Genomic DNA, 22,307 nt, shown 5'->3' with positions numbered 1-22,307 from the left:
AGGAGAACCGTGAATTCTAAATCAGAGAAGGTTCCTCGTGAGTGTGAAGAAAGGGGAAATAGGGATGAGAGAACAACAAACAGATCATCGAGACAAGACCTTGCCCAGTGGTCTGCCCAGCCTTTGCCAAGGCAAAAAGGTCCCCGTTAACACCCAATATGCTTAAATACAATGACAAGCAACTGCTGGGAATACAAGAGAAGCAGAGATTTCCCCCCCCCCCGGCCTCTGGCTCACAGGCTGGTCACCTATTCTATCTTCTATTTAGACCTATGTCATCCACTCAGAGCCTTTCATCCTGGCTCATGGACAGAGCTCCGGGCTCGACTGGGGACGAGCTGGATTCAATTCCATCGCCTGGCTTTGGACGTGTCACTTGTCTCACGGTGCCATTTGTAAATGAGGGAACTGGTCCAGAGGGTTTCTACCATCCCTTTCTGCTCTCACTCTCACATATTTTGGCTTCTGGATGAGGAGATTGAGGACTTATTTAAGTTGCACAGAAGGCCTGAGTCCAATCGAGCCCCCCGCTTCCGAGCCAAAGTTTCCTTCATCCATTGTCTGCTGATCACGAGCCTTGGGTTCTTGGCCCAGATCCTCAAAGGAAAGATGGAGCCTGAAGACAAGGGAAAGGCCTAAAGCACTCATTTCCAAGAGCTCCTCAATATTTGTTGGCTGATGCCCTCAGAAAGCTCGCCTCCCCTCTTTAAGCCTCCCCTTTGCATCTGGAAGCCCCGTGTTCAAATCTGGCTCCTGATACTCATAACTCAAATTATTAATACGTGAGTTCCAACTTCCCAGGGTTCTTCTAAGGAACAAATGAAATAGCAATGTGAAGAGATTAGTAAACCTTAGAGCTCTGAATCCATGGCAATCATTAATCTGTGTTTTTTTTTATTTTAATGCAATACAAAAGAGCAGAATACAAACCCTGCCTCACATAGTTACTAGCTGAGTAAACTTAGGTAAACTCAGTTTCCTCCTCTGTAAAATGGGGGTGATGATAATAGCACAAATAAACATGACTTTTGTCCAATGAGATAGCATCTGTAGGGCCCTCTGCAACCCTTCAAGTTCTGTAGCAATGCTAACTGTCACAGCCAGCCGACGATTCTGTTGTTCAGTCATTTCAGTCCTAGCTCTTCATGACTCATTTGAGGTTTTATTGGTATAGAATGGTCCGCCTTTTCCTTCTCCAGCTCAGTGACAGATGAGGAAACTGAGGGTCCCACCCACAGCTAGTGTCTGAGGCTGGAGCGGAATTCTGGACTTCCTGACTCCAGGCCCAAAGCTCTATCCACTGGGCCACCATGCAGGCCAGAACCCTAGGAATATTCCACATCTATGGCACGCTGTGAGGAATACAAAGTACTCTCATGGCCTTCAAAGTGCTTTGGATCCACACTTTGTCTCATTAAAAAGGTCAGAGATCAGTTCTGTTCTTTGAGCCCTGAGCATCTTGCCATTTGAGCAGGCAAGAAAATGCTGAGAAAGGCTGGGGGCCGAACACTCAAGGAGAACATGCACGGTGTCAGGATGCCAGCAGGGATCCCAGCTCAACCACAAGAAGCCATCACTTCTTACATAAATCCTGAGTCAGAACAGAACCAGCACCAGAGCTCAATCCCCTTGCTTTTGTTTATCAAACTTTCCCAGATCCTTTGACTAAATAGTCATCATTTCTTTCTCTCTGTCTCTCTCTCTGTCTCTCTCTCTTTCTCTCTGTCTCTTCCCCTCACATCTATCTTTCTTTTTCCTCCTCTCCCCACTCCATCTCTCTGTTTCCTCCCCTCCCATCTGTCTACCTCTCTCTCCACCTCTTCTCTTCCTATCTGTCTCTGTCTCTTCCCCTCCTGTCTTCCTCTTTCTCTCTTTCTTCCTTCCCATCCGTCTCTATAGCTCTCTATCTCTCTCTTCCCTTCCCATCTGTCTCTCTCTGTGTGTCTCTTCCTCTCCTGTCTGTGTATCTATTTCTCTCCCCCTCCTGTATGTTTCTTTCTCGCTCTTTCCTTCCCCCCCTCTTTCTCTCTCTCTTTTTCTCTCTATCTCTGTCTCTCTCTCTGTCTCTCTGTCTCTCTCTCTGTCTCTCTTTCACCCCAAAGAGAAAGAACTAAATCAAATTATGAGTTCAAAGAACTCTACCATCCAGTGCATTTAACCTTCTACATCCATGCACCCCCACCTGCCAAAGAGGAAGAAATCAAACTAATCACAAAAATTAATCTGGCTAGAGTAGCATGAAAGCAACCCCTTCCAAAAATGGTTTTTTTTCCAGGTAAGGAAACTGAAGTCCAAACTTAAGAATGATTTTACTCAAGATCAGACTGGAAATGTTCTGGACTCACACTCTGATATCTCTTTTACAGAGTCAGCCTAAAAGTACTTTCTTCCCTTCAATTAAATGTAACCGAATAAAGCACCCACCATTTGCAAAGCGCCCAGCCAGGGTTGCAGATAAACAGTCAGAGAGACAATAGTCCTCGCCCAGGAAGCTGCGATACGTGCACGGGGACGTCAGTGGATATGTATGGTGCGGTTTGTCACGGGACAGGGTACTATGGGATGGGTTTGGGGGCATTGGGGATGAGCCTGTGTGACAGGCTCCTGGTCACAAGGGGACTCTCAGACAGGCTCAGGAGAGGTCCAGGTACTTGGATTGCGTGTCACATCCCTACAAAAAGGGGACGTCGGGGGAGAAGGCAGCAATTATTCCAGTTGCTTTTACCTTTTGGTAGTTTCTTAATTCAAAGCAGCAGAAGAGAATGAGAGGCTAGGAAAACCCATTGTTGGGGCAGGGGGGGAGGGAGATCAGCCTTTGAATAAGCTTGAGATCTCCATCGATTGGGACAACCTCATTCCCCTTATCTTCTCTGTTTAGCTGGCAGCAAGCACGGGCCTGAATGTCTTTCCATCCCGCCGTCAGAAAAGCAGGGTTTTGGACGACTTTGTGTCCCTTCCCATGACCACCCAAGGCAATGACCAGGTAGCCGTCTGCTCCAATCCAAGGATTACTGAGAGTCTCCTTCATAAGGTGGGGGTCACTTCATCAGTCACCGTTCCAAGCCTCAGGGGAAACAAAAGCTGTTTCTAAAGCCCATGGATGCATGGGCCCAGGCCCCGCCCTGCCCGGGTCAAAGCCCCATGCTGCAGCCCACCTACCTCTTTTATTTTTTTCAGTGTTTGCTTCTGCGGGATTTTACAAAGGAACAAAAGGTTTCTTTCATCAAATAGCCTTTTGCCAAATTCTGACTAAAGTCAGAAATTCAGAGGGCCTAGATTTCAAGCTCAAAGGACAGCCTGCTGACCCCACCATTTACAAGATGGAGACTGGGAGCCGGAGAGCTCGGGTGGCTGATGCAAGGTCGCCACGTCTGAGGGGCGACTGGAACCGGACGCTTTGTCCATGCCGGCTTTTTCTCCCAAAATTCATTATTTTAATAAACGAATAAGCACCTCTAAAGAGGGGGGACTTCCGGGATGGAGCCCTCCCAGCAGAAGCCAGCTCCTTTCTATTTTTTTCCACCAAAACACTCAGCTGTTTAGCGATTCCTGAAGCACAGAAAGAGAGCCAGGAAGGGTCGGTCTGTGTGGGCGCCAAGAGGAAGAGGAGGGTCACGGGGAAGCTGGCCCGGGGGAGAGGAGGGAGGAACATTGTAATGCAGGGCTGTGTGCGCCACTGCCAGGAGCTGAATGTTCAGCAAAGGAAAAAATCCATGTCCTCCCCAGGTGAGCCTCAGCTTTCCCTCCAAATGCGGTGTGTGAGCGGGATTTAAAGTCGGAGGGGGTCCGTTTGAATCTCAGCTCTGCAGATGGGGACGTGGCCACAATTCAGAGCCCTAGAGATCTGGGCTCGAATTCTCGTCCTTCCTGAGCCTGCAGAGACAGGGATTCACTGGCCCCCGAAGTCTTTCTGGCTTCCGCTTCTTTGTTTTTTAAACTAGGGAACTGGACTACATGATCCCTAAGCTTCCCTGAACCTCAGTTTCCTTCTGGGTAAAAAGGGGGAGGGGCCTTGGACTAAAGGTCCCTGGTAAACGAGGGACTAGAAGAGATGGCCCCTGGGGTCCCCGCCCGCTCTTTCTCGGGCCTCGGTGGGACACCGGGGACCCAGGGGCTCCCCGACTCTAACTCAGCCCCAGCGCAGGGAGACTCGGTCACAGCTTCTGCCCGCCTTGGTCTGGCAAGAAGGGGCCGGGTCACAGTGTCCAGCGTCCTCAGCGGCGTTCGTTCCAGGCCGGACCAGGGCAGCGGCTGCTTCCAAACCGGATTACGGCCGAATCAAGGCCTCTCGGAACCATCATTGGCAATCAGGGCCCGTCCAGCACAGCCCGTTATCTAATTAGGGGATGGATGGCGGAGGCTGTCGCAGAGCAGGTGCAGGCTGGGCTGGGAGGGGAACAAGAAGCCCCACGGAGGCTGGAGGCGGAGTCAGCAAATGCAGGGCAACATGGCCTTGTCCGGGAGAGTGCCTGAAAGGGCTCCGGGGACCAGGTGAGAATTCCACTCTCCCCAGGGTGGGGGTCCAGGCGAAGGGCTGGGCCATGGACACGGGCCTCCAGCAATGGGAGGGAGGCCCCGGGGCACAGAGACCCACAGCAGGCCACAAAGCCCCAGGCTCCTGGCTGCTCCAGGAGCCCCAGATGCTTTACCTGTGCACTAAACACAACGGAGGCTCGTAGGGCCCGGCTGGGCCCCTAAGGAGAGTGGGCTTGGGGACAGAGATGGAGGGCAGGGAAAGGGTCTGTGGGCGTGAGTGTGAGCACATGTGTGTGTGTGCTTGTACGTGTGTGCATGTGTCGCCGGGCGCCCTTTTCATTTTTAATTAAAAAGTGGCTGGTGGCGCTTTCAGCAGGAGAGAGTTCTTGGGCCCGACATCTCCGCACGAGCCTCTCCCCGAGATGCATCCAACACTCGCAGCCTCACCCTGAGAAAGGGCACAGAGGCCGTCCTGGGCCGGGTGGGAAGCAGAAGCCAGATCGGAGCCCCGAGGCAGGGCCCCTTCTCTCTGCCAGCGGCACCAGGTTAGGAAGGAACGGTGTTCTCCCTGGAAGGGAACTCCCTGAAGACAAGGGGGGTGTGTGTGGCTCTATGTGAGTCTGTTTTTGTCTCTCTCTGTCTCTGTCTCTTTTTCTGTCTCTCTTTCTCTGTCTCTCTGTCTCTGTCTCTGTTCCAGTGTCCGGCTCTTCCTTTACACCAAGCCCATGACTCTAGCCTGGCAGAGCTAGCTGGCTCTGCCAGTTAAGCTCCCTGCGCCTCAGTTTTCCCACCTGTGAGATGGGAGGCCTCGAGGCCCCGGCTCTGCCCCCGTGACAGGAGGGAGGCCCCGGACCCCTCAGCATCCTGGCCCCAGGAGGGCCCCCGTTGCCTCGGACACATCCACGGAGGAGCGCTGGCTCCTGCTCCAAGCCCACCCACAATTTCCCTTTCAATTAGCAGCTCATGGAAAGGAAATAATGAAAGCAGCTGCTAAAGAGTGCTCTGATGTCAGTGAAAGCCTGCAAACCCCAACTGTAAATAGCACGTTGTAAATCGCTTGTCACCACCAGCGTCAGCCCTCACCGGAATCACCCGGCAAGCGACAATCAAACCCATCTGCTGCTTCCCGCTGCAGCCCTGGCAGCCGGCGGCCTCCCCGTCTCCTCCCCGCGGCCCCAGCACGGGAGCGGGGACAGCCGAGAGCCGGCAGAGAGGGCGGCCCAAGGAGGAGGCCGAGGGCGGCGAGGGAGAGAGGGAGGCCCAAGGAGGAGGCCGAGGGCGGCAGGCAGGGAGGGAGACCCAAGGAGGAGGCCGAGGGCGGCGAGGGCGAGAGGGAGGCCGAAGGAGGAGGCCGAGGGCAAGAGGGCGGCCCAAGGAGGAGGCCGAGGGCGGTGAGGGCAAGAGGGAGGCCCAAGGAGGAGGCCGAGGGCGAGAGGGAGGCCCAAGGAGGAGGCCGAGGGTGGCAAAGGTGAGAGGGAGGCCGGAGGAGGCCGAGGGTGGCGAAGGTGAGAGGGAGGCCGAAGGAGGAGGCCGAGGGCGGCATGGGAGAGAGGGAGGCCCAAGGAGGAGGCCGAGGGCGGCGAGGGCGAGAGGGAGACCCAAGGAGGAGGCCGAGGGTGGCGAGGGCAAGAGGGAGGCCCAAGGAGGAGGCCGAGGGTGGCGAAGGTGAGAGGGAGACCCAAGGAATAGGCCGAGGGCGACATAGGCAGAGAGCAGGCTGGACCACCAGTGGACATTCTAGGCCGTCCTCAACAAAGCAAAGGACATTATTCTGACCTCATGGAGAATGGGGGGAACACCAGCTCTCTGGAGAAGGAAAAATCTCTGACCTTTGATTCCATTACTGAGGCTGTAAGAATAAAGACCCAAACCTCTCCATTGAGAGAACAGGATTGCTGCTTATTTGTATTGTTTTCTTAAGCCTCAGTCTCCTTAGGCCTCGGTTTTTCCCTGTGTAAAAGGGGAGTCCTTCCTCTACAGCTGTTTTTCTGTAACTGGGTGGGGGTCACTAGGAGGATCCTGAACCTTCCCACAGGGCAGCCGTGCCCACATTTTTTCACATGGGGCAAGAACACAAAAGAGAACTGAAAGACAAAAAGGAGTTACTGTTATAAGAAAGTCACACTAATACATTGTTGGGAGAGCTGAAAATGGATAGAGCCATGTAGAAAACAATTTGGAATTATACCAAAAAACTTCACCGGGAATCGCCTATGAGAATACCACTGCTAGTTTCAACCCGCCTGGGGGTCAAAGTCAGAAGGAAGATGACAAAGCACTCCAGTATCTTTGCCAAGAGAACCCAAACGGGGTCACGGAGAATTGGCCACAAGTGAAAAATGACTAAACAGCAAATACATTTTTATGTTAATATTTTATAAATATTCATGTGATTTATGAATATTCATAGTTTATTCATGCAGTCCCCTTTTGAGTAGGGCCTGAGTTTTTGCACATACTGGACTCTTCCTTCTGAGTTCCTTCATTATCAAAACACAGCAGAATACGACCAATGCAGTGATTAGGCGATCAATCGGTGAGACTTTACTCGTGCAAAGGAAAAGCAGAAACAACCCCGACTTCATAATAAAACCTACCCCACTCAGCAGAGGTGGTGGACTACCGCGCAGAATGGGGTCTACATCATCACGCGAAAGGCTTTCTTAACTCGTCAACTTTGATACAAGAAGGTCTTTTTTTAATTAACGGAAGAAGTGGAATCCTAATAAAAAGGCAATTTTTTTGTAAAAAAAATTTACAATTTTCGATGTAAATAAGGGGTGAAAACATTTTAAAAAGGGAAAAGAAGGCCCTGTCTTACCCTTCACAAGATATGGGCCCATTTAGCCACTTAATGAGGTGAAAAGAGGCTCTCTGGATCACTTCTACAAATTAGCCTCTATTTTCTCTGCTGTTTTATTATTACCTCTGTCGGTCTGGCCAAAGGTTCGGTCTGAGGGAAAACTGGAATTTAAATGGTGGTCCAGGTGAAAACAACTAATGCTTTATGTAACCATCACGCACAAGCCTATTAACTGTCTGATGAGAAAATCAGAACCCTGCACCCCCTAAAGGCCCTCTCCCCCCAAATTAAGCTTTTGAATTCTTCAGTGTTTAGTAAAAAAAAAAGGTTTTCACTTCAAATCACCTTTTCAAAATAAAATCCCAGCTCATGTCTCCATTAACAAGCAAAACAAGTGAAAACTGAAAAGCCCACAGAGTGAAAGTTCGAATACCGTTTTTTGCCAAGAAAACACAAATTCGAACGCTGTTACTGCCTCCAATGTTTGGATTTCCAGATGCCTGCAGACATTACAGCCGCACTGAATAAATACCTGGGTGAATACTGGATGGATTTCCACCAAAAACTAATTAGCGAGTTTTCTGATACCTGACTTCCGCTGAGTCTGCTAGAGGAAAGGTTCAGATGCTCAGGATTGCCGGGATAAGTTAATTTGAGCAGATAGATTTCGTGGTGAGCACGTTGGAAAGGATGGCTCGACACCAGGGAAATAATGAGCCTCATCTCCAGGAAGAAGGAGGCCCCCATCGGGATTATGGCGGCACCGGAGTAGATGCCAAAGGAGCCGCCGGTTGGCGATCTGCACGTTCCTAGAACGAGTCAACAGCGGAACCGAGGGAGGCGGCCACACAACTGGTGGATGTTTGTCTGTACTAAAAAAGGAGGCAGGGAGGATGCGTCCTGGGACACAGCAGGCGCTTAATAAATGTTCACTGATTTTCTGTCTCCAGAATGTATCAAGTTCCTTGAGGGTCAGGACCATTTAATTATGTTGGCGTTGTATATATCAGCTCCAGGACAGTGCCTCCGTATAAAGCACATGTTTAATGAGCGCTTTTTGACTACCTTCCGGGAGAGAACGTAAGCTCTTTGAGGGCGTTTATTTCTCAATATTCCCTTAGCAATATTGCTTGCTGACTGACTGAACTAAAATAACCCACCAGCTGATGGGAACAAGCTAGTTCTTGTTCCTCAAATATATCATCATTCTCTCATCGCCCTCATTTCCTAAGGTACATTTTCAACAAATCACGGGCCATGGCTTTTCCCCAGCACCACACCAACCCGTGCCATGATCGTTCTCCGGACACAAAGGCTCACTCCATCCTACCTTCCTCATGAGTGCCAAGAAACAGGCCCCCATCAAGCCGAAACTTTCGTCCATCCGTTCATAGAGCATCTCTCCAAATGAATGTTTGGGGATTAATTAGACTTGATCGGACCAGCCATGAAACCTTTTAAACAACATTCGCCCTCAAGGCCGCTGCCCGAGGCCTGATTTTAAATCCTATACATGACACTGTTCATGTGGTGATTGGGCAAGTCATTTAATGTCTACAGATCTCAGTGAATTAGGGGATTAGGAATAAATGGCTTTTCATGCCCTCAGTCTGTGATCTCCTATGTCCTCTGTGGTCACTGCCCGCCATATGTAAAGACAAAAAGAAGAGGGGGAGGGGGAGAGAAATAAATAGAAAGAAAAAGAGAAGACAGATATATGGCTAGATAGATATAGATATAGATATCTCCGCACCCAACGTTTGGTTCTGAAGAACATCTTTGTTTTGTGATTTATGGAAATCAGATAGTAATTCAATTTCTCCACCCCCGATCTCTTCTCTGGGCCGTTCAAAGACAGTTTGGTTTTTAACCAGCTAAAAGCACAACCACTTCCCATGACGAATGTCAGCTCAGGATCTTCCAAGTCAGTGTCTATTTATGCTTAAAAATACATTCACACAAATAAACTCCATCAGGCTGGTTAAGTACCAGCTAAGAGCTTTCATTTTCCAGTGTGATAAGGGACAGGAACTGAGGTTTATAAGCAGTCAAGTTAAGGGAGAAAAATAAGGTTTGGTTTTTCTGAGGCAGGCCTGTCCCTTTAAACTTAAAAAAATATATATCAGTAATTGTATCCTTCTAGTTAGCTGCGATGAATCCTTAAGAAATCCTCTTGTTTCCTCTCCGCTAAGAAGCAAGCGAGCACCTTCCAGCTGGCTCAAGGAAGGCCTGGCATTAAGTTCTGCCAGCATTTCCTGATAAGATGAAGCCTTAATCCGCTCTCCATCACCCACGGAGAAGCCAAGGCTTGATAAGGGCCCGAGGCCCCTGCCTCCTCCCGGCTTTCATCGAAAGTTCTGCTCGCTCAAGCCCAGGACTTCAGATCCACTCACTCCACAGCTCTCCTCCAGGCGCCACTGCCCGGCTAGGAAGGGCCGAGTCTCAGAGGAACGCCAAGCGGCGACCTTACGGGGCGAGAAGAGAGCGGGGTGGGAGGTCGTGAAGCCCCCAGGAAAAAGGAGGTCCACCTGCCTCAGGATGAGACCCTAGGCCAGAATGACCCTCCTGTGCTGCCCCCATCCTGTAATACGAGCCGCTTTGGACAATGACTCAATCATTCAGCCCCTGATTTGGCTCAACTCTGTCCATCAGAGTTCTGCAAAAGATTAACCTAACCGATCAATAAACAAAGATCAAGTCCCAGCTCTGTGTCAGAACAAAGACTTCCGTTGTTTGCACTTGTGCACATTCAGACATAAGAGAAATTAGAAACCTCTGCTCCCATGTTCTCTCTCCTGACATCCTTACAACTAATTGGGAACTCAAGCCAGGACATCTCCGGCCACAGGTGGCCTCCCATTATAAACAGAGCCACAGATCCAATCATGTCCTTTCCTTCCTTCTCTTGCTCTAGGACCTTACAACTTATTGGGAACTCAAGCCAAGGCGAGCTCCAGCCACAGGTGGCCTCCCACTATAGACGGGTCCACAGATCCAATTGTGCCCTTCTCAGAGCCTTCCTTGCCCTTGGACCTCCCCTCCTCCCAAACAGGCCCTGCTTCTCCAAGCACTGGCATTTATCTCTGTACTCTTGCACCTCAAGATTGCTCTCTCCCTTCTACTCCCCACTTAGCTCTTGAGCACAAACTAATTTCGGGAGCTCCCAGATATACACAGACTTGATGTGTCCACACCTACCCCCAGGGCCATTATGAGGATGGAATAATAAGATATTAGAAAGCACGCAGTTCAGGGGCTGGAACACGACAGGCAATTCATTAAGGCTTGTTTAGGCAGCGAGATGCGATGGACAGCACCCCACCAGGGTTGGGAAGAACCGAATTCAGATCCAGTCTCAGATGCTCACTGTTTGCAAAATCCTGGGTAAGTCACATAATGCTGCGAGCTCCCGTTTTCTCCTCTGTGAGAAGGGCTCCAGTATCTTTGCCAAGAAAACCCCAGTGGGTCACAGTCAGGCACAATTGAAAAACAACAAAATAAACAAAAAAAAAAGTTTATTCTCCCGCCCCCTCCCACAAAAAATGGAGAAATCAGTCAGAAACGAGGCCGTTCCATTGAGAGAATGTAATTTCTTTCAGGGCAAGGACTCCTCTGACTTTCCCTCGGCATCCCCAGCACTGAGCAGAGGGTTTGGCATATAATAATTAATTACTGCTTATAGACTAATTAGTGAACTCCACCTTCCTAGTGGCCGACTAGTCCCCTTGAATTTATATCTAAGACAAGGCCCTCCTATAACTGGCTCCTTTATCACTACACGCAGACCCGCGCGTCTGTTTAAAGCCTGTGTGGTTGTCATTGGACTTTCCACCGGGCTACAAAAGCCTGACTGCCAGATGCCCTGGTTGCATGGAACCCATGTATTGTCATGGACAGAAGGCTGGAGACGCCCTCGACGGAGACCCTGGATCCCACCTCAGAGGCCATCTACTCCATCTGGTCATTTGACACAGGAAGAAACCGGGCCCAGGGAGTTAAAAATGATTATTTGAGGTCAGAAACAATCTGAGATGGGATTTGAATCCAAGGCCTCTTGACTTAGAACCATGTCCTTTCACTTAACCAGAGAGGCTTGGGATGGAAACAAGTCACATAGAAGATCCCTGGCTTAGAGCTTAAAAGCACCTGAGAGTCCAAACCCTTTCTTTACAGATGGGGAAACTGAGTCCCAGAGAGAGACAGTGATTTCCTCCAGCTCAAACAGATTAAGTAGCTGATCTGTGAATCAGACCTAGAACTTCCTGATTCCAAGCGCTGCCCTCGGTTCACTGAGCTGCCCCTCATATCCCTCCAACACTAGTTTCCCCTACGTGTAAAATATTTTTATGGTCGTTCAGTTGTTTTCAATCATGTCTAAGTCTTTGTAATTCCATTTGGGATTTTCCTGGAAAAAACAATGGAGTGATTTGCCATTTCCTTCTCCGACTCATATTACAGATGGGGAAACTGAGGCAGACACAGGGTGAAGTGATTTGCCCAACAGTCACAGAGATAGCATCTGAGGCAGAATTTAAACTCAGAAAAATAGGGTTTAAATAAACCATCTTCAAAGGCATCTTTAAACTCTAAGTTTTATGAGTCTTTAGCCTCTTATTTTTGTAAGCTTAAAACAGACACAAAACAACAACCACCATGTGCATGTACACACACAAACCTACTATCTGAAGTGGGTAGAATCTCTTATTTCCTTACAAATTATAAAATGTTTTCATGTATGTGGATCCTATCTTTTGATATTCAATTAACATGCATCAGTATTCTTATAGAAAATTGTTTTGGTTTCCTAGACCCCTGTAATTACCCAGGTATCCGCAGTGGTCCTTGGATCCCGCCGTGAGGACTACTCCCTTGGCAAGTTCCAAGTTACCTGGAGGCTTCCGATTAAAACCACCTGCTCAGTGCGGCAATGGCCAACGCTCAGCTGCCACAGCTAACCACCAAGCGCCCCTGGATGCCACCTCACAGAGCCCACCCACTGCTCTCCACGGACCCCTCCCTGCCCAGATTTATCCAGGAGGAATCAGAGACTCCCCCCCTCCTTCCGTGTATTAATCCTTCTTCCCCAGGGATTTCCACAAGAGGAAACCATAGGAAAGAAAGCCCAGAGGGGACCTGCCCGCCACTCTGGCTGAAACCTAATTATTAAGCCAAGTCTTGGCCCCCATCACCCACCCTCACCGCGAGAGACCCGAAAGCCGAGGCCGGGGCCAGCTCCCTCTGTGCAGGACCCGCTCACTTGTGGACCCCCGATGGGCTCTTACCCATTCTGGTCCCACGGGCCAATCGGAGCTGGCTCGAGGGAACAGCGATTAGTGACCTGGAGAGGGCAGGACAGAACGCCACAAGTGAGCTCGGGGTGCGGTCGTCAGTCTCCCAGGCCCATCTGGCCGGAGTAGGCGGCCCCCTCCAAATCAGGTCCCTTCTCCTCCTTCCCACACTCCTCCCCCATCAGAAATGTGATCAGAATACAGGAGCAACCCTAGCTCCATGGCTCCCAGGGAGGGGACACAGCCAGGCAAGAGCTCCATCAGGGACTCCTGCTGGACTTGGGTCGGGGCGGCCTCCAGGCCAGCCCAGCCCAGCCCAGTCCCACCTGGCAGCCGGCCCAGGCCCAGTCCCACTGGGCAGCCGACCCAGGCCCAATCCCATCCAGGAGCTGGCCCGGGGCCAGTCCCACCCGACAGAACAGGGCGCAGGTGGAAGGTCCCCGGAACCGGCCGGGGGCCCCGACACAGAGGACACTCACCTGTCGCAGTCCTTTGGGGAGCTTCTTCCGTTTTCCGAGGTGCTGGCAGAGGTTGCGGTCGTTTTCTCGGTCTGAGCTGTAATGGTGATGATTCAGTCTATTCTTCTTGGAGTGGTAGGACAGCCCATTGGTGAGGGCTTCCCGTTTCTTCTTGGCGAGTGGGTTCTGGCGCCTCTCCACCCGTTCCTGAGGCTTAAGTGCGACATCCTTCTGCAAGAGTGAGAGGAGGAGAGGGGATTTGTGGTTAGAGAGGAAGGCAGAGCCAGATCTATAACCTCAGCTATGGGAGGGGGCTGGGGGGGGGGCAAGGAAGGCAAGAGCAGAGCCAGCTAAGTAACCCCCCCCCATCAGAGGGCTCACTCATTATCTTTCTCCTGCACTAGGAAGAGGGACTATTATCAATGTCCTTTCTTTCTTAAAAATAATTACTTTTTATCCTTTAAATTTTATTTTATTGTCAAGTGAGGATCCCCCTTCTCTCTCTCCAACCTCTCTTTCCCCCTCCATGAGCAAGCAAGCAAAGCAAAATCCCCCTGCAAACATGGGTAGTCTAGCAAAGCAAATTCCCACACCGGCCTTGTTTATATATATTTATACACACACTTACACTAACAAATGATACTCACACGTACGTGCACAGGGGCTGCACTGTGTAAACTGCACACACGAAGAACATATATGTACATGTGCACATGCATTTCAGTGCATTCCTACACACAGACCTACATACAGACACATGTATGTGTGCAAGCTCATGTAGGTACACCCAGGAATCCATGTGTACGTGCTTGTGTATACTTTTGTTTATACACATGCACAAATATATACATACACTTACCTACATGGGCAAAAGCACATAAGTGTACGTAAGTATATGTACTTGTGCACACATGAAAATGTATTTATTTGCTTAGATATATGTGTGTGTATATGTGTGTGTATATATATATATATACACACACATACACAAATGTATATGTGTATGTGTATACATATACACTTATGTATATGTATACACACATTTTTGTTTATACACATGCACAAATACATACATACATTTACATGGGCAAAAGCATATGTATATATAAGTATATGTACTTGTGCACATGTAAAAGTATATTTATTTGCTTAGATATGTGTTTTATTTTATTTTTGTTTATACACACACAAATGCATACATACGTGTATATACACACATATAAGCATGTACACACACTTTCATGTGTGCACAAGTACACATGTGGGCAAAAGCATACGTGTATATAAGTATATGTACTTGTGCACACATGAAAGTGTGTGTACATGCTTATATGTGTGTATATACACTTTTGCATATATACTTTATATAAATATTTTTGTTCATACACACACATATACACACATTTACATAAGTATAGAAATGTATATATAAGTATATATAATGTGCTCACATGAAAATGTGTGTATATGCTTACCTATATATATGTTTGTGTATATATACTTGTTTATACACACATACACACATTTACACATATGCAAATTATATGTCTACACAAGCACATATACTTATGCACAATGAAAGTGTGTGTACATATTTATATGTGTGTATATACACTTTTGTATATATACTTTGTATATACTATATAGTATATATGCCTTCTACATACTTTTATATGCACATATACATGCATGTGTGCACACATACATGTTGCACAATGCTTACCCATCCACAGCTATATGTATATACAGAATATTTCCATATATATACACACATTTATGGGTATAAATATATGTACATCTGTATCCACACATACATGCATCCCAAGTCCATCACTTCCATCAGGAAGCATCATCTCCTGAATCCACAGAATTGTGACACTCAAGACACACTCAGACACTCAAGGATTTCTCAGTCATTCTTCATGTGCTTTGAAGACGGATACTCTGGCCCACGCCCATCCCCCTGCCCACCCCACGCCAGGTCCCCTGAGTTCGGCTCGCTGCCTTAGGAAGTCCGTCCATAAAGCCAGTTCTCTCAACAACACAGGGGCATCTCCTAGCTCAGCAAGGAATATTCCAGGAAGGCAACAGTGAGCCAGCCAAATGACGACAGTGGCCAGAAACAAAAATGTGTTGACTGACCCACGTGATTGGAAGATTTCCTTAAAAACACACACACACACACACACACACACACACACACACACACACACACACACACGCTCCTCCAAGCATCCTTAATTCCCACCTCCATCTAATCTCCTTCACAATCTCTAACAATAACATCCCCATGATCAGCTGTAACCTTTCATCCATATTCATGCGAGGCTGTAGCGTGGCTGGGCTGGAAAGGGGCCTTTAGGAGGGATGCAGGAAAGCACCGGGAGGGAGGAGAACCGAGAGCACTGCAGGTACCCGAGGCTTAAAAGGGACATACAAGAGTAGGAGGGTTATCGGGACAAAGTCACAATGCTCGGTACTTAGTAGGCACTTAATAATTGCAACTGATGCATTGGCTGCTTCAAGGACCCTGGCTCACAGAGCTGGAGGGGAGAGAAATTGCACAAAGTGCTTGATCTCATTAAGTCTCCTTTTCTCAATCTGTATACTGGGGGTAAAGAAATCTCCATCTTACTGGGCTATTGTAAAGCCCTTCAAATCATATACATATATATGCACAGATATAGATAGATATACACACACATATAAAATACATGCTTACACATGTATCTATGTGTATTATAAATTTAAATGCAGGTACATATAGGTCACATGAGCATGTGTATGTGCACATATGTGTGTATGTATATATGCACATGAGTATGTATTTAAGGACATTTACTGTCTATGCACTGTACGCACATATGTGTATACATAAGGATGCTAATTCATATGTATTCATATTCATGAATTTACATGGATGTAAATGTCTGCATGTATACAAAATAAGCTCCTTGAGGACACGGCCATGTCCTCCAGCCCCTGGAAGATGGCAGGCACCTGATAACTGCTCAGAGTCCTTGTCTGTTTGATGGATTGGTCCCCGCTTGGCGCGGGTGGGAAGCGCTAGGAACCCCGGGGGAGTCTCGGCCCTCTGGAGTAAGGAAAGGCTGGCTCCCGGTGAGAGGGGAGCCAAGAGGAAGGGGAGCTTCCAGAGATGAAGGCACTTCAGGACCTTTAGGAAAAGACCAGGCAGGACAGTCTGGGAAGGGGCTCTGCATCTGTCAGGGGGCAGAGGGATGCTGGGCTCCCTTCTGATTGTCTGCGGATCTTTCTAATTCTCAGGTGACTCAAGACATCCCCGGTCCTCTTCAGAAACAGGATGATCGACCCCAAGTCTTAAGTTCTACCAAAAGGAGGTGACTGTGGAAAATGGAGAGGACGTCAAAGAAGGGTCTCCCTAGGCAGCCAGCCAAGCGCTCCAGGGCTGCCCCATCACTTCGGCTGCGCTGCTCCTCCATCCAGGCCCTGCGATCTCCCTACCGCCATCTGTCCCCCAACCCTGGCCCTGGTGCTCACAGCTTCCATTAACTCCCTTGTGATGAGAATTCTTTTTTAAAATATAAGAACTAACCCCATTTCTCCTTCCCTTAATGGGAAATCAAAATAGATAACCTGCTTTTATGCAAAGCTTCCTAGGAATAATGGCAGTTCCCCCAAAGAACAGCCTGCCCGACCACTTCTACACATTATCAGTGAATCGGGCCACTTGTGACGCTAATAGATGAACAGCCCACAGGATCTCTCTCCCTTGTCGATCCCTCCACCCACTACCACATAGTACTTGTGCAGGGTACTGAATTAATAACCAAATAATATTCAATAATGCATTAACTGTAGTTTTTTAAAAAAAATTACAGCATTCTCTTTGCAGATTGAAGCGATCTCCTCCCCCAAGGTGCACTAATGTATACGGAAAAATTATGTACCATTCCATACAAAGGGGAATTAATATTTATGAATGCACGGTATAATTTTTCCCCCCAAATCCATTTTATTTCCATGTGCCATAGTAATCAGACCGATCTGGCTACACCACAGAACAGCTCCAACGAGCAAATGGACCCCACGCTGTGACATTAGCTGGTGGGAGACCTGGAGAAGCTCGATCGGGAGCTGTGCAATCATCGCAAGGCCAATTAATATGAAGATTTCAAACTTTGGAGTGTCGAAGGGGAGGAGGGCAAACGAGGGTGAGCTCCGGGAGAGCAGGTATTGTCTGATTTCTCTCTCTGTATCTCCAGGGCTCAGCACCAGCTTTGTACAGAGGAAGGGCTCAATAAGGGGGTGTTCATTCATTCATGGAGTCATTCGTTCATAAGGTCAATGAAAGGATGTCTTGGATACAGTGGGTTGTTCATATTCCATACAATGGTTCAAAATTTTACCGTGATTTAGCAAGAGCTGACATTTATATAACACTTTAATGATATATTTAGGTTTATAAAGCTAACAAGGTACTTTATACATATGTTTTCATTTGAAGCATTCAACAACTCTGTGGACTTTTAAACTTTTCAGCAGGGAAAGGAGGGCTCTGGATATGTGTGTGTTCATCAGTAAAGGGAGTTTTTCACCTAAAATTTCTTCTTTAACACAGAGAAGCAAATGATCTATAACTTATAATTTTAGGGGCATTGAGAAGTTTATCCCATCTCCTGTCAGAAGCTTTTCCTGAATACCCACATTATCTGCTGATTACACACTCTATTTCTCAGGGATACAATTGTTTTTCCTTCTGTCTCCCCCTATTGGAATATCAGCCTATGGAGGGCAGTTTCTATTTTTGCTTTTCAACAGCCTCTGCAGAATCTAGCAGACAGTAAGAGCTCAATCAGGACTTAGCAAGATCACTTTCTCCCTCTGTGCCTGAAGCCCAGATTCGGGCACAGATTTGGGCACAGATTCGGACCCAGATCATCTCTGCTCGTGAGCCCTTCCAGAACTCGATCCACCACCTCCATGTTTCCTCTAAAAGAAAAGGTCCCTCTGCAGCTGCTCTTGGACTGGTGTACTGGGTCCAGCCCTGCCTCGGACACAAGCCATCCACTATGCAGGCCCTGGGCTGCAACGGGCACCTTCTCGACTGACTCAAAGAGAAGGTACCCAAACGTGTCAGGAAAACACGCTGCAGAAATAATCGCTCCAGTCCACATCTCTACCACATTGAGATTAAAATACCCTTGAGCAACACTAAAGGGACAGAGATCAAGTATCCTTGATCAACACTACAGGGACAGACCCACAGACATGGAAACCGAAGCCCAGGGAGGTACACAGCCCCAAGGGATCAAGCTTCAGAGGGTAACTCAAGGATCTCTTTTTACATCTGGAGAAACAATGATCCCATCTGAGGCAGGATCTGAAGCCAGGTTCTAAAAACTTTCCACCCTGACTTTCCTCAATGACAAATTTCCCACAAGCTGGGGAATTAAATCAATTTATCATTCAACGCTCAACACTCCAGAAAAAAAAAAATTGACCACAAAATGGTTAATTGTGAGCAAAAATTCTCAAAGCAGTGAGCACCATCTCACAGAATGGCTCTGTAGTGTCCCCATTGAGAAGTTCCATAGGAATTCACACTATTCTATTTTGTTAAGTCTCTCCACTCAGTGGCAGGTAAATCGGTCTTAAACTGATTTATTGATGTTTTATCAATGAAGCAACAATTTAAGATGATAAAATAGCTTCTTCTAGAGTTTCCATTTCAAGGCACAAGTCAGATTATTTTTTTTTTAACTGAGGCAATTGGGGTTAAGTGACTGCCCAGGGTCACACAGCTAGGAAGTGCTCACCAGCTGCCCCAGATTAAATTGTTTTTTAAAGGGTTTTTCAGTCCAAAGACTGAAAATGTTAGAGGGCTCTTGGTTCAAGAACTCACTACCGTATATATCTATATATGTATGTGTATACATATTTTATATACACATATATACACATACATACAAATATATGAGCAAGTGTAATGAATAGTAATATTAATATAATATCAATTAATTAATATGCATGTATTTATACCATATATAATTATAATTTGTAATACATATTTTATATATAATTAATAATAATTTGGGCAAGTGCCATTAGGGTGGCAAACTTTTATAAAGATGATGGGAGAAGGGGATGAGGAATTTGGTAGGAATCCAGGAAATTAGGGGGTTTAAAACTGACTCACCTGCTGCCTCTGAGGGGAGTGAGTGAGACTTAACAAACTAGAACCACCGTGGATGGCATTCAGTGAAGCAAAGAGATTTAGAAACATTTGCTAGGCAACAGAAAGGGGGTAAACTCTCTAGTGAGACCCAACAGATGGGAATAGGCTGCTCAAATTGTTGGAATTACATGATTTTTAGGTCACTGGAGATGGAGGGCAGGGTCACGGCGGCTGCAGATTCGCTGATAAGGTTTGCGAGAGCCGGAATCTGAAGGCAATTTCCTTCAGCCGCGAAGCCCTCTCCACTGCAGCCCATCTTCCTCCCGCTTCGTCCCCACCCCTTCCCAAATTACTATCCTTCTCCAGGGGCCGCCAATCCTGGGTCACTCTTGAATTTTAAAATCAAATACTCCAGAATTGTACAAAATGGGAGAGACCACGAAACCGCTGATGAAAAGCCCTGCTTTGCCTGCAGGCCTCCAGTCACGACTACAGATGGAAGCGGGCAGAGACTCTGGGAATCCAAGCCAGCAACCAGCCTGAGTCCAAGAGGGAAGCCTGCTCATAGTCTCTGTCTCCGCAGGGACACCTCATGCTGTCCCCTTGCAAGAGGAGAAGTCTTTAGAGCATTCCCCAGCCTAGGGCACAGAGCACCCAGCACAGAGCACCCAGCACATACTCAGGCTGTGAGCCCAAACATTATACTTTGTAGCTGTGACCACCTGGGAAAGTCAGTCACTTAATCCTGTTGGACTCAGTTTCCTCACCTGCAAAACCAAGACTGACCCTGCTCAAGATCACAGAAGTGAAGTCCAAGATAGCATTTGAACTCAAGTCTTCTAAATCCAAAGCCAACGTTTGTGGTATCAGAGATTCATGTATTTGAAGCTGGAATGGTGTCCAGAGACCATCACATCCACATCCCTCGTTCCAAGGACCAGAAAACTGAGCTGGAAAGGTAAGGTGGCCTGGCCCTGGTCTTCCTGACCTTAAGCCCACCACATGACGTCCCTGATATCATCATTCAGGGACTGGGATCCCAAGACCCTTTATCTTAATGATCTTCCCATTAACCAGAAGGCATGAGGTCCTTCCCAGCTCCAAATTCATGCTCTGATGAACCTCTGATTCTTGAAGCCTCCTTAACTCTCACAGGTATGATAAAGAGTGGGTGGGCAAGAGCAGAAAAGGGGGGCCACTGGAGATACAGGAGCCTCTCCGGAAAACAGGGTGACTGCCAGGTGACCAAGAAACTGTCAGATGAATTAAAGACTGGGGGGACTCATTTCACATATTCACAGGTGTGACTCAACTGAATCCATTCCATGGACAGTCAGAAAGAACTGAATTCAAATCTTGCCTGAAATATGTACTGATTGTTCCTCATTTAAATCTCTGTCTGCATCACTTCAAAGTGAAAAATAGATAATAACAGCACCGGCTTCCTAGAGTTATTGCCAGGTTCAAATGTGATAACATAAAGCCATTTACAAACCTCCAAGTGTCATACAAAAGAGTACCATTGCGGTTGTTGCCTCCACAATCATTTAACAAGCAACTACTCTATGCCAGTCACTGTGCCAAGGACTGGGAGGCAAAGACATCCACACAGGGAGACATCCAGACGTTTAAGAACTTCTCAGTCCTGGGCAAGTCACTTAAGCCCAATTTCCTCGGTTAAAAAAAAGAACCCCGAAGTCCAAGTAAGTGTTCCATAGTCATTGGGGAGTAAATGCTGGTGCTTAAAACATTCAAAGGCTCATTGAATCATTGATCTGAAGGAGAAAGCGTGTTAAATGGAACCTAATCTAATTCTCATATTAGAAAACAGAGATAAAATGATTTCTTTGAGGATTTGAACCCATTTCTTCTGGCCAAAATTATTTCAATTTCTTGAAAATCCCAGTTAGGTTCCTCTAATGAGATTGCTGGCTTGGATAACATGGGGGATATGAGGTAATGAAAAGGAACCTTTTTTTTTCTTTCTCCTATTCCCCTCCTTTCCTTTCCCTTCTCTTATTCCATATGGTAAGTTTCTGGAGGCCCTCCAGAGCAGAAAATCCTACTGGAAAAGCTTTAAGACATGAAGTACACCACAGGAAAACCAAATGGGGAGAAGAAACCCCTCCCCCAAAATCAGACTAGGAACAAGGAAGGAAGAGAAACAGAAAATCAAAAAACCAGGCGCTTTCAGGCCGTCTCCCTGACAACGTGTCATTGGGGTTCTTAAAGATCAAGATGCCTACCTAAATGATTTTTTACTCCCAGTCCTTGGCATAGTGACTGGTATAAAGTAGCTGCTTCTTAAGGAGCCTAGTAGAAAACATTTCTGATTCTTTCCCTCCCAAAATAGGAGCCATTTCTAGGACTTAAAGCTTAAGCGATGGCACAGGGAAGGAATTTCAGGTGTAGGGTACAGTTTAAGCAAATGTCCAGAAGTAGGAAATATCAAGATCCGCAGGGATATCAAGAGATTGAAACCAGATCCTAGAGAGCTGGGAAAGTTAGAGTAAGATTCTATACTTTTCTCCGGGCCTGGCTGTAGGAGGTAACTCAAGGAAAATAAATAAGAAAGAACCAACAAACGCCTAATGGTGAATTATCAAAACTTAATGATGGCTTGAAACCTAACTCCTTGTGCTGGAATTTGACACCTCACTTGCCAAAGAAAAAGCGAAGGGCTGAAGCCATTATGTGAATTATTCACTCAAAAAAACACTGCTTTTCCCCTGTGGCCGAATTCTCCAGCCCGGTAAATCCCCGCACACTCTAGGACTACTCTTTCTGAAATTGGGAAATGTGATCCAGATGTGACCAAAAAAACACCCACTTCGGTTTTCCTTCTTGGATACCTTCCCATCTCGGCTCTCTTCTCTCCCAAGAGACCTCTCTGCTGGAAAACATGGCTACCTACAGTTTTAGCTAAAACAACCCCCCCAATACAAATTTTTAAAATTTGCTTTTCCTTTGTTTATTTTTCCTTCCTTTTTTTCCCTTGCTTTTTAAAAAATATAAACACATCGATTAGCAAAATTATGGCCCAAGCCCAGTTAGGCACAAAAACATTCCACTTTCCATCAGGGAATGATAAGCTTCTTGAGATTTCCACTCTCACCGGCTCCATA

General features: G+C 47.3%; 1 protein-coding gene across 5 annotated transcripts in view; it reads right to left on the bottom strand.

Annotated features, from left to right (window-relative positions):
- The window catches only part of AUTS2 (activator of transcription and developmental regulator AUTS2), a 1,092,405-nt gene that overhangs the window by 827,412 nt on the left and 242,686 nt on the right, over nt 1-22,307 (bottom strand). For all 5 annotated transcript variants that reach the window (XM_051992004.1, XM_051992007.1, XM_051992006.1 and 2 more), the window contains exon 2: nt 13,047-13,256. In XM_051992004.1, the coding sequence (XP_051847964.1) occupies nt 13,047-13,256 (210 nt within the window). The remainder of the gene's footprint in view (nt 1-13,046; nt 13,257-22,307) is intronic.

This window comes from Antechinus flavipes, chromosome 4 (genome assembly GCF_016432865.1).
Source record: "Antechinus flavipes isolate AdamAnt ecotype Samford, QLD, Australia chromosome 4, AdamAnt_v2, whole genome shotgun sequence".
Lineage (NCBI taxonomy): Eukaryota > Metazoa > Chordata > Mammalia > Dasyuromorphia > Dasyuridae > Antechinus > Antechinus flavipes.
Note: the sequence above shows the minus strand (reverse complement) of the source record. Positions and strands in the feature narration are given on the sequence as shown.